Source organism: Aethina tumida, chromosome 4, assembly GCF_024364675.1.
Source record: "Aethina tumida isolate Nest 87 chromosome 4, icAetTumi1.1, whole genome shotgun sequence".
Lineage (NCBI taxonomy): Eukaryota > Metazoa > Arthropoda > Insecta > Coleoptera > Nitidulidae > Aethina > Aethina tumida.
The window spans coordinates 22293865-22305807 of NC_065438.1; the positions used below are offsets into that span (position 1 = coordinate 22293865).

The following is an 11943-nucleotide window of genomic DNA, read 5'->3' on the forward strand; positions in this document are numbered from 1 at the left end:
AATTAAGATTTCTTATAGAAAAATTTATTTTAAATTTGAAAAAATGCTGATTTTTGCGGTTTTATGTAATAAATAATAAAAAATTAGATAGATAAGATTAATTAAAAAAAAAGAAATGGAAACCTAACCTAACCTAACCTATTTTCATTTCGGAAAGATCATCAAAAATAGAATATTTTCAAAAAAAAAAAATGGTCAATAACGTTTTTTATTTTTTATGAAATGAAATCTTTAGAAGAAATAATTTTAAATTTGAAGTATATTGATTTTTCTAGGTTTTTTCTAGAAATTAACATATTTATTATTTAAAATTTTGTTCCAAATTTGTAAATAAAAAAATAGGTTTGGTTTCTATTTCTATTTTTGATAACATTAATTGATTAAAAAAACACTATCAAATATTTGCTAGTGTTATTTCTATAAGTATATATTTTCGTGCCTTAATAATTAAAAAGAAAGTTCATTAAAATCAATATCACAAGAAATATAAAATTTATGAGGTCACATTATATATAAACTGTTTAACATAATTCAAGTATCCTGTAACACAATATTCCAGTTCGCATAATTTCGTAGTAGATGTCGCTGTAAAGAAAACAATTCGCAAAATTTTCTATTCAAATTATTTAATTTTTATAAAAATTTAGGCTTATTCATTCACATTTCTCTATAGCCATATAAAAACAAAATAATTAAGCGTTTCGATTATTTCATATCACATAATTCCTAATCATCCGGATTTTTGATAAAAATTTATCTTTCCGTCGCCCGGTTCAGAGTTCAAAGTATTATCAGTTTTCCGAACGTCTATGACCAACTACAATAACGTACAAATTACGACACACGCGTCCCCGTAAAACGCGTTTTTTCCATGTTCCAACGTAGACGAAATTGTCGCGCTCACTCCGACACACATGCGACACGCAATTTCGCCCCCCTTCTCGTCACCGAAAAATGCATAATTCCATTGAAGGTGCTCGATGACTGATCGCCCGATAATGTAACGATATCGCACCATTATTAGTGAAACGAGGCGTCGCGTAACACATGTAAGGAGGCTCGGCGATACGTTGTTTCGTCTGAAGGGAAAAATGACCGGTGAACACGAGGGACTGAGGAAACGCGCACAAAGTGTGACCCGAGCGGAGGAGATCCAGGCGGTCGAGAAGAAGGTGCGGAGGAAACAGCCGGACAAGCCGTACGTGTCGATTACCACCTTTTTGTTTTAACCTTAAAACGTCCCGGGTCCAAAAATCAACAACAACGAATCAACAAGTGTTAAATTTAGATTTATGCCTATAAATTTTTAGATGCCACCATCCGAGGGACTCGCTGTTTTCGTGGACGTCGGGGTTCGACAATTTCACCGGGTTTGTGAATTGGGGCTTCCTTTTGTTGAGCATAGGAGGATTAAGACTGTTATTAGAGAACTTCATCAAGTAGGTTTCCTAAATTTGAATCCAGTTTGAAGTCTTATTGGATAAAATTTTAGGTATGGCATCAGGGTGGACCCAATCCAATGGTTTTACATACTTACAGGTCAAGATGAATCTGGAACTGAACATCCGTCCTTAGTACTAATTTTATGTAAGTCCCTGAATGTCCAATAATATTCAATAGTTTCAAATAAATTTATTTTAGACTCAAATGTACCAATTATATTCTGTATTTTGGTGGAGAAAGGCCTTTCAGTGGTATGTATCAATTTCCTCCATAAAAACTAAAACTAATAAACCAAATTGTATTTAGGAAATCATTCCTCAAGGAGCAGGAATGTTGGTTCACGTAGTAAACTTGCTTGCCTTAATAATTTTGCCCATGGTGGTGATCCATGTAAAAGATGGATTTAGCTTAGGTCAGACCCACATTTAAATACCATAAACCTTAAACTAATTGTGTGGTCCTTACAGTTGGAGCCTCATTAGTGACAACATTGTACAGTGTGTTATTCCTCAAGCTGTGGTCTTATGTGCAAGTGAATTTGTGGTGCCGGAAAGCCAGACAACAACAAAAGAACAACTTAAGGAGGTCCTCTTTGTCCTACAGCAATTTACAAAGTACGTACCTAAACCCTATTTATTTATTATATTAAGTGAGTGTAATTTAGGTGAGACTGAAGGGGAAAAACAGTCGAGAAACGAATCAAAAGAAAAGGAAAAGGAGCTGGTTAGTTACCCAGATAATTTAACAATAAAAGATTTGTATTACTACTTGTGTGCCCCAACTCTGTGTTATGAATTGAACTTCCCACGCACTGAAAGGATACGAAAACGATTCTTGATGAAACGAATCATCGAAGTTGTCCTCGGCATCCAATTAATACTGTGTGTCATACAACAGTATATGATTCCTTCGGTCAAAAACTCCTTAATACCTTTCAGTAACATGGATGTAACTAAGGCCACAGAAAGGCTACTGAAGCTGGCGGTAAGAGTCTACAATCAGTTAATCTTTTACAAGTGAATTAATTATGATTTTTACAAGTAGATGCCGAACCACTTGGCCTGGCTGTGCATGTTCTACATCCTGTTCCACTCGTGGCTGAACCTAGTGGGTGAGATCCTCCACTTCGCCGACCGCAGCTTCTACAACGACTGGTGGAACTCCAACAATATCGACCTGTTCTGGCGTAACTGGAACCTGCCGGTCCACAGGTGGGCGGTCCGCCACTTATACATACCCCTGGTCGACATGGGCTACAGCAGGAACATCGCCGCCACCACAGTGTTCTTCATCAGTGCCTTCTTCCACGAGTACATGGTGAGCGTGCCCCTGAAGACGTACAAGATCTGGGCGTTTGCGGGGATGATGGCTCAAATTCCTCTGTCCAACGTTTCGAAATACGTGGAGAAGCAGTACGGGCCCAGGTTTGGTAATATCGTGGTTTGGGCTTCGCTCATTATCGGTCAACCTTTGGCAATTATGATGTACTATCATGATTATGTTGTTGATCATTTCGGTAAATCGCTGATAGAGGATTACAGTCACGTTTGAAGTGATTACAAATATTTATACATGACAATGCAATATTTTTCTTCCAAAGATCAAATATACCTTGTTTGTATAGTTTTTTATTGCATTCATATTTTATTTGTAGTTATATTATATATATTATATATTATTTTCCTCCAAACTTTTATAGATATTTATATTATACATAGAGAGATATTTTTACAAGATATTACAATAAGTTGCTTGCAATTAAAAAACCATTATGGTTTATATCATTAAGTTTATATTTTTGTGCCAGTGTTAAGTCATAATTTAATTGTTGAATAAATTGTTTCTTATCATTGATGTTTTATTGACACACGTTGGCCTTCAGTACCGAGAATAATGTCAATGTTTTTTAGTACTTATAATCATATGTTTCAGACTAAATATTAAGGTTAATCTAGTGTATGACTAGTAATACAATTTTATGTACCATACTAAGGTCAAAATCAGATATTTAATTATCTGGCAATATTCGTTCTAATCTATGATCATTAATCATATTTTAGAACATTCATTTTCCCTTGTTTATTGACGTCTTTATTTAAAAGTATTTTGTAGTTGTTATGTGCATAAATTAACTGCGAACATGCAAGATGCAAAGTAAAGGTTTAAGTAAACAAAGGACTGCAATATTTTTATATAAAACCACATATAAAATTATGGAACTATTTATAATATTTCCAATAAAATAACTTAATCACAAGAGTACAGTTCAAATATACATAGTCCTGAAATGGTAATCAATTTCCCTGAACACCAGGGACAATGGTGGAAGTCTTCATTGGTGGGTTGTTCCAAATTATTAGTTTTAAGCTATAAAATATAACGGCTTGGCCGTTTCTCCTTTCTTCACCAACACATTGTAGTGCTTTTCTTCATTATCAACTTACAGATACATTTTTTCCTGTAAATCAACGTTCAAGATTCTCCTTATTGGTCATTTTGAGCCTGAAGCCTTTCCTGTTCCTTGTTAGTTTGTAACTTCATTTGTCATTTGAAACACTCTTTGTTTACGAACTACTCTTTGATGTTGATGTAAAACCACAGTTGACGATAGTCTTAGTATAGCTTTGCAGCTGCAATATTTTATGAAATATTATAAGGTCAAAATCATATTTTTAAGCCTATAAATATTTGTTTTAACTGATAATAATTAGTCACTTCCCATTGTTTTTTAAGGTTTTTATCTAAAAGTATTTTGTAATTGTTATGTGCATACATAATATTAACTGTAAAACATTCAAAATGTAAATTTAGGTATAAATAAATAAAAGACTGTAATATTTTTATTTAAAATCTCTTATATAAATTTATGTAAGCAATATTTACAATATTTCCAATAAAATAACATAATCACAACAATACAGTTCGAAAATACATAATCCTTAAACAGTAATCAATTTCCCTGAACACCAGGGACAATGATGGAAGTCCTCATTGGTGGGTTGTACCAAATTGCTGGTCTCAATCTCGCCCAACAATTCGATTATTTCTTTAGCCGTTTCCCCTTCCTTCACCACCACATTGTGGTGTTTTTCTTCATTGTCAACCTGCAAATCCTTTTCTGTCTGTCCTTCCTGCAGATTAATATTGTTAACATTCAAACTCTCCTTGTTGGTGATTTTGTGTATGAGTCTGTTGAGCTTCTGCAGCTTTTCCTTCATCTGCTCCCTGTCGCAAGCCAGCTGCTTCAACTGTTGATCCTTTTCCAGAGCCCTCTGCTTAAGAACCATCCTCTGATGTTGATACAAGGCGACGTACTCGCCGATAGTTTCAGTTTCGCTTTGCAGCTGCAGAACCAAATGCTCCAACCTTTGTTTTTCGTCCTGCAACTCGGCAATGTCCTGCATTGTCCGCGTGAACTTATCCTCCAGGTATTTCATTGCAACCTCCTTATCCAGCTCGTCGTTATCGTTTTTATCCTTATTCGATATCGAGTCAATAACATCGATTTTGCCGCCCTCATGCACTTTCCTCTCCAACTCTTCGTTTCGCAGCTGTAGTTGAGCCAACTTGTCCTTCAAGTGTTCATCTTCGTGACTTAGGCCGTTGCTGTTAACCGTCTGGCCGTTCTTCAACTCGTTCAATTCGTTCGTCAAACGGGCTATCACACTTTTGGCGTCTTGCAATTCGGTTTCCAAAGCGTGTGAACAGTGATCTTTGGCTTCGTAGTGACGGAGTCTGTCGTTCAACTGTTCCTGATGGAGCATCTGTTTGCTCAGCGTTTCTGAACTGTCACGCAAACTCGACAGTTCACGATCCTTTATTTCTATCGCGTCCGCCAGAGTTTGCAGCGTGATTTCCGTTTTTTGAAGCTTGTCAAACAGTTCCTTGTTGCTCTTCTTTTCCACCGCCAGCTTCTCCGTTAGCTCCACCTTGTCGTTGTTCTGTAAAACAATAATTATTAGTAAGGTATACGAAAAGTGTATAAAATAAGTTGTACCAGCTTCATGAACACCTCATTCATCCCCTCCATTTGTTGTTTGAGCTCCTTGTTTTGTGCGACTGCGCGAGCAGCCGCGACCTTGTCGCTCTCCATTGTCGCCAGCAACTTTACGCTATCCGGCTGGTTGCCGCGCAGCTGTTCCACCATGCTCTCCAGCTGCGACAGGGACTCGTTCTTCGCCGCCAGCTCCTTGAGCAGCATCTCCTTTTCGTTCGCCACTTTCGTGTAGCTTTCCTCCAGGTTCGTCTTATCGATTTGCACCTGCACCAGCAGCTCCTTCGTCGCCTCGTAGTCGTTCTTCAGGTTCGTGTCGCTACCCGATTTCTGACTGGCGAAGTCCACGTGCTCGTTCTGCAAATTCTGCAACTGTCTTTCGAGTTCGCCCAAGTGTTTGACCCTGTTCTGGTCCTGAATTATCAGATTTTCCTTCTCTTTGTTGAGCTGTTCTATTGTGTTGGACAAACTGTAGACCTGTCCATTTAATTGTTCAGCATACTGTTGGTATTGCTGACTTGATTCATCCCTCTCCTTTTGCAACGTCTTCAACATCTGATTAAGGCTGGAAACTTGCTTTTCTAAGGCGAACTTCTCGCCTGTCAACTGCTCAATTTGCGCTTCCACCTGATGACTCTCACCTGTGGTTAGTTGCTGTATTTTGATGTTGGCCAAGGACAATTTGCTGTTAACTTCTTGCACCTGGTGCATCAAATTGACGTTTTCCTCCCCAGTTTGTTTCAGTTTTTCTCTTGCTTCCTGCAAATCCTGATGTATTTCCTCATTGTACTCCTTCAGTTTCTTGTATTCTATCCCGAGTTTTTCGTACTGATCCAACTGTTCCTTGCCCAGACTATCGATCTTCGACCTCTCCGCCTTTAAATTGTGGATCTCCCTTTGCAAATCGGCGACTGAGGACCTGGAAGTCTTCAGTCTCGCCTGTAGTTCCTCGCATTCGACAGTTTTTTGCTTGTGATTCAGCTCCAATTGGGTCAGGCTTGTCGCCAGTTCGGTTTTCTCCGCAATCAACATGCCATTAATTTGTATCTGACTCTGCAACTCATCCTTGAGCCTGCTAAATTGTTGTGTGGCTAGTATGTCAGTGCTCAGGTCTTTCTGCTTGAGCTGCTCCTCCAGATCCTTGTTTTTGTTCTGCACATCTCTTAAACTGGACGACAGCTGTTCCGTTTTGATTTTCTCCTGTTCGTACAACGCCGCCAACTCCAAATTCCTCTTCTCCAAGTCGGTAATTGAAGTTGAAACAGCATATTCAGAGTTGGAGTCAATCAACTCAGCCATCTGGTCTGAAAGCTGTCTTAGGCTTTCAATGTTGGAATGTCCCTGAATGTCAGGTTTATTGAGAGTTTCCTCCTTGAATGTGTCTGTAACTTCACTGGGAGTCTGTTGCATGTAACTAACCAGTTCTTGTGCATCTTTGTCGCTAACCGCCGCCGCGTGTGTTGTGTGATTGAAAAGATTATGTTGCACCTCTGGATAATCCAAAGTCAGTGAGTCTGGTGTAGGTTCATTCTGTGGCTGATCAAAGAAGTTCTCACCCCTGTCCTGACCATCAAAATAGTTGGCTGGAGTGTTTGTGAAGGCCCCATTTGGTTCATAAGAGTATGAAGGCTGTGTACTAGTTAAATTATCGAAAAAAGCAGCTGGCTCAGGCACAGAAGCACTGAAGTAGTTGGGCAGTGTGGCAGTTGGGGGTGGTTCCTCCACACTGTGGGTGGAGCTGGCCATACTGTTCGCCGGGGTCCCGTTCTCGGGCGTCTTTTGCGAGGCGGCATTCTGTTTTCGCTGGTCCTTTAGTTCCTTGAACTGAGAAAATTGAATTTTGATTAGTGACAGGTGATGATGTGGCCTGTTTTGTTGGTTGGGACTTATTGGCAGCGGGTTTTGGGATTGCCGATCAATCGCGGGAGCTGTTTCGGGTTAATTTAGTGGGCTGAATAAAAAAATACTTGTATTAATTTACCCTTTTTTTGCCAGATGCCAGTTTTTGTGCTTTTGACGTATCTGCCATATTTTGTGTTTTGATCACTGTCACCAACTGAGCAATGCTGTAATGTTTAAATTATGATTGATTTTTTTCCGCGTGTTGTGTTGTAGCCATGTATGTGGTGGTCTAAACTTGTGTCATCAGTGAAAGTGGAAAATTTTTTTGTTGACATTGACCTAATCAAATTTTAAAAGTGCAAACTATTTAAAAGGTTATAAATTACCTCAATCACTTAGGCAACCCAAATTACGTTATTTTTATTACGAAATATGTTTCCTCCTAAAAACAATTGTTACCATAACATTATCATATCAAAAGTTTGAATATTTTGCATATTCGTAAACTGTGTATTATTTAAAGAATAGTATAAATAAGCAAAAACTTATCATCTTATTTTTATCCCTACCCTTAACTCAGTTTTATGCTGTACTTCTCATCCCTCCATAATATAAAATTGACAAGTGCGTAAATATATGCGTTAATATGTTTTCTATAAAAACATAAAGGTTGATATGTTACAATAATAAGTGCAGATGATGAAGACTAATCATTCTTTGGCTATGAAACAAGGTAACAAATATGTGTGGTTAATTTAACCATGGTCCTTCTATAACATTTTCAAAATTCATATATAAATTAACCTAATTTTCTTACAATTGGCGTCTGTCAAATACGCAAAAGCCATAATTAATTAATTCGTTTTTAAATTGTATGTATAATTTGAGGTTATGTTGATGTTCGGGCTTCCATTTATTTATTTAAGTATTGAATATATTAAAAATATATTTGATAGCTTAACTACGCATATAAGAATTGTTATAAGCCAACGAAATTGTGTTGCAGATCACTAAAAATGTTCGTTTTGTAAACATTTACAAAATAAACAAAAATGGACATAATAAGCCGTACTAATAGCCACTTACAGTCCCTGGAGTTGAGGATCGACAATGTCGATGAACATGGAGCTATTGTCATCTGTGATGATGAGAAGGAAATGGATGAACTGCTCGACCTCCTCAAGTCGACGGAAAATACCCGTTGCCCGTCACCAGTGTTGAGAGACAGTTTGTCACAAGAAAATAATACATCTCAAGGTTCAGTGTTGACTAAAAGCGTAAATAAAAAGACTGATAACAATGGGAAAAGTTCCCAAGCCCCCATTGGGAGTAGTGCATTGGTTGATAAAACACAGGGGACTCAACATGCACCAACAACTGCTAATACAAATTCCATTTTTAATAAAAATAAGGCGACTGTAACAAATATTATAAGTGATATGATTAACTCGACTAAAACGCCTGTTCAACAGGTAAACAAAGAAGCAAAGCAAGCTTCCATTGACAAACAATATAATGTAAAGACTATTAATGCTAATAAAACCACTATGGTCCTCAATGCTGGTAACAATGATGTATCCTCAAATACACCAAAAAAAGTTAGTCCACTTGTAATTAAAAAAGTTTTAATTGCAAATAAAAACAAGGTGGCAAGTCCTTCCATAAGTGAAGATAAAACACATGTTGCCGTAAATGCAGATGGTAAAAAGATACTTTTGAAACGAGTGGCACATCCTCCCAAACACGTGACGTCAAAAAATAAGCTTATTTGCAAAAGCATCACTAAAAAAGATCAACCTGAGACTCCTGCAACACCAAAATCTGGTCTTAACAGTTTAGTCTCAATCAAAGTTGGTGACTCACAAAAGACATTCCAAGTGGTTGAGGATCAGTCAGCAAGGAAGGGCAGTCACAGTATGGTGAGCTATGTGTTGGCTGATGGTGACTCCACTCCTAGCAAGAGTGGGGGACTTAGGGAGGCGCTCAAGAGATGCGCCGAGGAATGTGCGGATAGTGACAAAAAGAAGGAAAGAGTGACATCAGTTAGTCTCATCAAAAGCTTTGAAGCTGCACAGGAAAAGGAAGGAACTGAGAAACGTGCCAGTATAGACTCAGGTGTGGTCACCCCCAAAGTGGACAAGCAAATGATTAACAAAACAGTCGCTAACAATGATAAAGTGGCTGAGAAGAAAACTGTTACCAGCAGTGGTTCAAAAGAACCAAAGAAGCTATTAGTTACCGTCGCCAAAAATGCCAATAATTTTGTGTTAAAAAGCGTCAACGGCTTGAAAACCACCTTAGTAAAGGAAACCCCGAGTAAAGAAAAAAATAAAAATGAAACGGAACCAAAGGTGGACAAAAAAGTGCCACAAGCAACAAAAAAACCAAAGGAAGCTTTCACACAAGTGGACTTGCCATTTAAAACTCTAAATCCTGTTGTAATGTGCCAGAACATTGGCGACCCAAAGGTTGTGTTAAACGCATATGACACCCTACAACAAGGTACCCCTGAGTTGGCCACAAAACAAAAAAGCGTCGATAGCAACAAAGTAGTGAAGGAGATAATCGGCAAACAACAACAGTTGGATCCGGACTTAGATACTAAATTGGAACAGGACGGTGCTAGAATTGGAAGTTCGATGGGTAATCGAAAGAAGAAATCTCCAAGCTCGACGCCTCGCAACAGCGTAGAGTTCGACAAGGAAACGCAAACGCCGGAAGGGAATTTGAAACTGTACCCGGTAAAACTAAGGAGTTCCGGTAAGACCTTGATGGTGGTGAGATGCTCCAAGACTTTGCAGGCCTCTTTAAATGCCTCCAAACAAGGCAGAGAAGTTGATAATAAGGAAAAAGGTGATAAGGAATCGGATGATACGGTAAAATCTGAAGATAACAAAGAATGTGATAAAGAAGAAGGTGATAAAAAGTCGGATGATAAGGACAAGGAAAAGAAGACTCCGAATATGGGATACGGCAGTATTAAGGTGAGAAATATCAGCGAACTTCTGGCGCCGAAAACGGACAATGAACAGATAAAATTGAGGAGCGGCTCAAAAAGGAAAATGACCGATAACGATAGTGGCAACGACAGCGACACGAGCGCCAAACGCCTCAGGAGCAAAGGGAACACGTCCCCCAATCCAAGTGTTCTCAATCCAGCACTTGCGAGGTAACTTTTATTAATAATGTGTTGCCTTAGTTATTAAAGTTGTTTGTTAACAGTACCTCCAGTAAGACCGGAGACAAACCTACGCCAACTGAACTCGAAAAGTAAGCAAGTGACTGTTACTAATACACTTGAGAATGTAAAATATTTTATTGCAGGCTACAGTCCGAAGCGATGGGCAGCTTCTGTTGCGACTTCTGCAGCAAAAGATACAAAAAGGAACGCTTCCTCACCGAGCATGTTGCTCTGAAGCACAAGAATGAGGACCTGATGTTCTGTCCGGACTGTTACTTCTACACTAAAACCGAAGAGAAAATGATCGAACACAAGGAGACCATGCACGCTTCCTTCGGACAGAAGGTGGACGGCGACACAGACAGGACTCGCTGCCATTTGTGCTCCATGATCGTAAACAGAAAGAATTTTGTTAGGCATTTGAAGAATGTCCACTGGACCATCACCTGCAAATGCGGCATAGAGTTTAGGTACAAGGTCATGTACACTAAGCACATTGAGGATAATCCGCAATGTGCTTGAATATTTTTACTGTTCCAGTGATTTGAATATATTAAAATGTTTAAATATTTATTTTCCATATGTTGTGATCCAATGTACTTTTATGTTACTTGGTATTAGTCAAATAAATAATATGAGAAGGAACTCATCTATGATTTATAGATTAGATATTGTGATTGACAAGATTATGTTACACCTCAGGATAAACCAGAGTTAGGGAATCTGGTGTTGGGTCATTCTGTGGGTGATCAAAAATGTTTGCACCCTTATCCTACTCAGACTATTGATCTTCGACCTCTCCGCCTTTAAATTGTGGATCTCCCTTGGTAAATCGGCAAGTTGCTGTACTTTGATGTTGGCCAAGTACAATTTGCTGTTAACTTCTTGCACTTGGTGCATTAGATTGACGTTTTCCTCCCCAGTTTGTTTCAGCTTTACCCTTGATTCCTGCAAATCCTGATGTATTTCCTCAATGTACTCACTCCTTCAGCTTCGTGTATTCTATCCCGAGTTTTTCGTACTGATCCAACTGTTCCTTGCCCAGACTATCGACCTCTCCGCCTTTAAATTGTGGAACTCCCTTTGCAAATTGGCGATTGAGGACTTGGAAATCTTCAGTCTCGCCTGTAGTCCTCGCACTCGACGGTTTTATGCTTGTGGTTCAGCTCCAACTGGGCCAAGCTTGTTGCCAGTTCGGTTTTCTCCGCAATCAACATGCCATTAATTTGTATCTGACTTTGCAATTCATCTTTGAGCCTGCTAAATTGTTGTGTGGCTAGTATGTCAGTGCTCAGGTCTTTCTGCTTGAGCTACTCCTCCAGATCCTTGTTTTTGTTCTGCACATCTCTTAAACTGGACTACAACTATTCCGTTTTGATTTTCTCCTGTTCGTACAACGACGCCAACTCCAAATTCCTCTTCTCCAAGTCGGTAATTGAAGTTGAAACAGCATGTTCAGAGTTGGAGTCAATCAACTCAGCCA

At 38.7% G+C, this 11943-nt stretch overlaps 3 protein-coding genes across 3 annotated transcripts; 2 read left to right on the plus strand and 1 right to left on the minus strand.

Annotated features, from left to right (window-relative positions):
- The first annotated feature begins 811 nt into the window (after positions 1 to 811).
- On the plus strand, positions 812 to 3295 carry LOC109602335 (diacylglycerol O-acyltransferase 1). Its single transcript, XM_020018685.2, has 8 exons — positions 812 to 1198; positions 1311 to 1439; positions 1493 to 1587; positions 1642 to 1694; positions 1750 to 1855; positions 1911 to 2057; positions 2108 to 2427; positions 2488 to 3295. Exons 1-8 carry the CDS (start codon positions 1092 to 1094, stop codon positions 2992 to 2994), a joined length of 1464 nt encoding a protein of 487 aa, XP_019874244.1. The 5' UTR covers positions 812 to 1091; the 3' UTR covers positions 2995 to 3295.
- Positions 3296 to 4275: 980 nt separating this feature from the next.
- Positions 4276 to 7607, minus strand: LOC109602318 (golgin subfamily A member 2). Its single transcript, XM_049966700.1, has 3 exons — positions 7419 to 7607; positions 5441 to 7261; positions 4276 to 5384 (listed from the first exon to the last, which is right to left on the minus strand). Exons 1-3 carry the CDS (start codon positions 7464 to 7466, stop codon positions 4383 to 4385), a joined length of 2871 nt encoding a protein of 956 aa, XP_049822657.1. The 5' UTR covers positions 7467 to 7607; the 3' UTR covers positions 4276 to 4382.
- A 259-nt stretch (positions 7608 to 7866) lies between these two features.
- On the plus strand, positions 7867 to 11105 carry LOC109602331 (uncharacterized). The gene is made up of 4 exons (XM_020018681.2): positions 7867 to 8012; positions 8286 to 10448; positions 10502 to 10549; positions 10604 to 11105. The coding sequence occupies exons 2-4, from the start codon at positions 8332 to 8334 to the stop codon at positions 10980 to 10982; spliced, it is 2544 nt and encodes an 847-aa protein (XP_019874240.2). The 5' UTR covers positions 7867 to 8012; positions 8286 to 8331; the 3' UTR covers positions 10983 to 11105.
- Positions 11106 to 11943: the final 838 nt, after the last annotated feature.

Coding starts and splice junctions, on each gene's coding strand:
- LOC109602335 (XM_020018685.2), top strand. CDS start 1,092: ATGACCGGTGAACACGAGGGACTGAGGAAACGCGCACAAAGTGTGACC. Junction 1,199..1,310: donor AGGAAACAGCCGGACAAGCC/GTACGTGTCGAT, acceptor ATAAATTTTTAG/ATGCCACCATCCGAGGGACT. Junction 2,058..2,107: donor GTCCTACAGCAATTTACAAA/GTACGTACCTAA, acceptor AGTGTAATTTAG/GTGAGACTGAAGGGGAAAAA.
- LOC109602318 (XM_049966700.1), bottom strand. CDS start 7,466: ATGGCAGATACGTCAAAAGCACAAAAACTGGCATCTGGCAAAAAAAGG. Junction 7,262..7,418: donor TGGCATCTGGCAAAAAAAGG/GTAAATTAATAC, acceptor CAATTTTCTCAG/TTCAAGGAACTAAAGGACCA. Junction 5,385..5,440: donor ATGAGGTGTTCATGAAGCTG/GTACAACTTATT, acceptor ATTGTTTTACAG/AACAACGACAAGGTGGAGCT.
- LOC109602331 (XM_020018681.2), top strand. CDS start 8,332: ATGGACATAATAAGCCGTACTAATAGCCACTTACAGTCCCTGGAGTTG. Junction 10,449..10,501: donor CTCAATCCAGCACTTGCGAG/GTAACTTTTATT, acceptor GTTTGTTAACAG/TACCTCCAGTAAGACCGGAG. Junction 10,550..10,603: donor ACGCCAACTGAACTCGAAAA/GTAAGCAAGTGA, acceptor ATTTTATTGCAG/GCTACAGTCCGAAGCGATGG.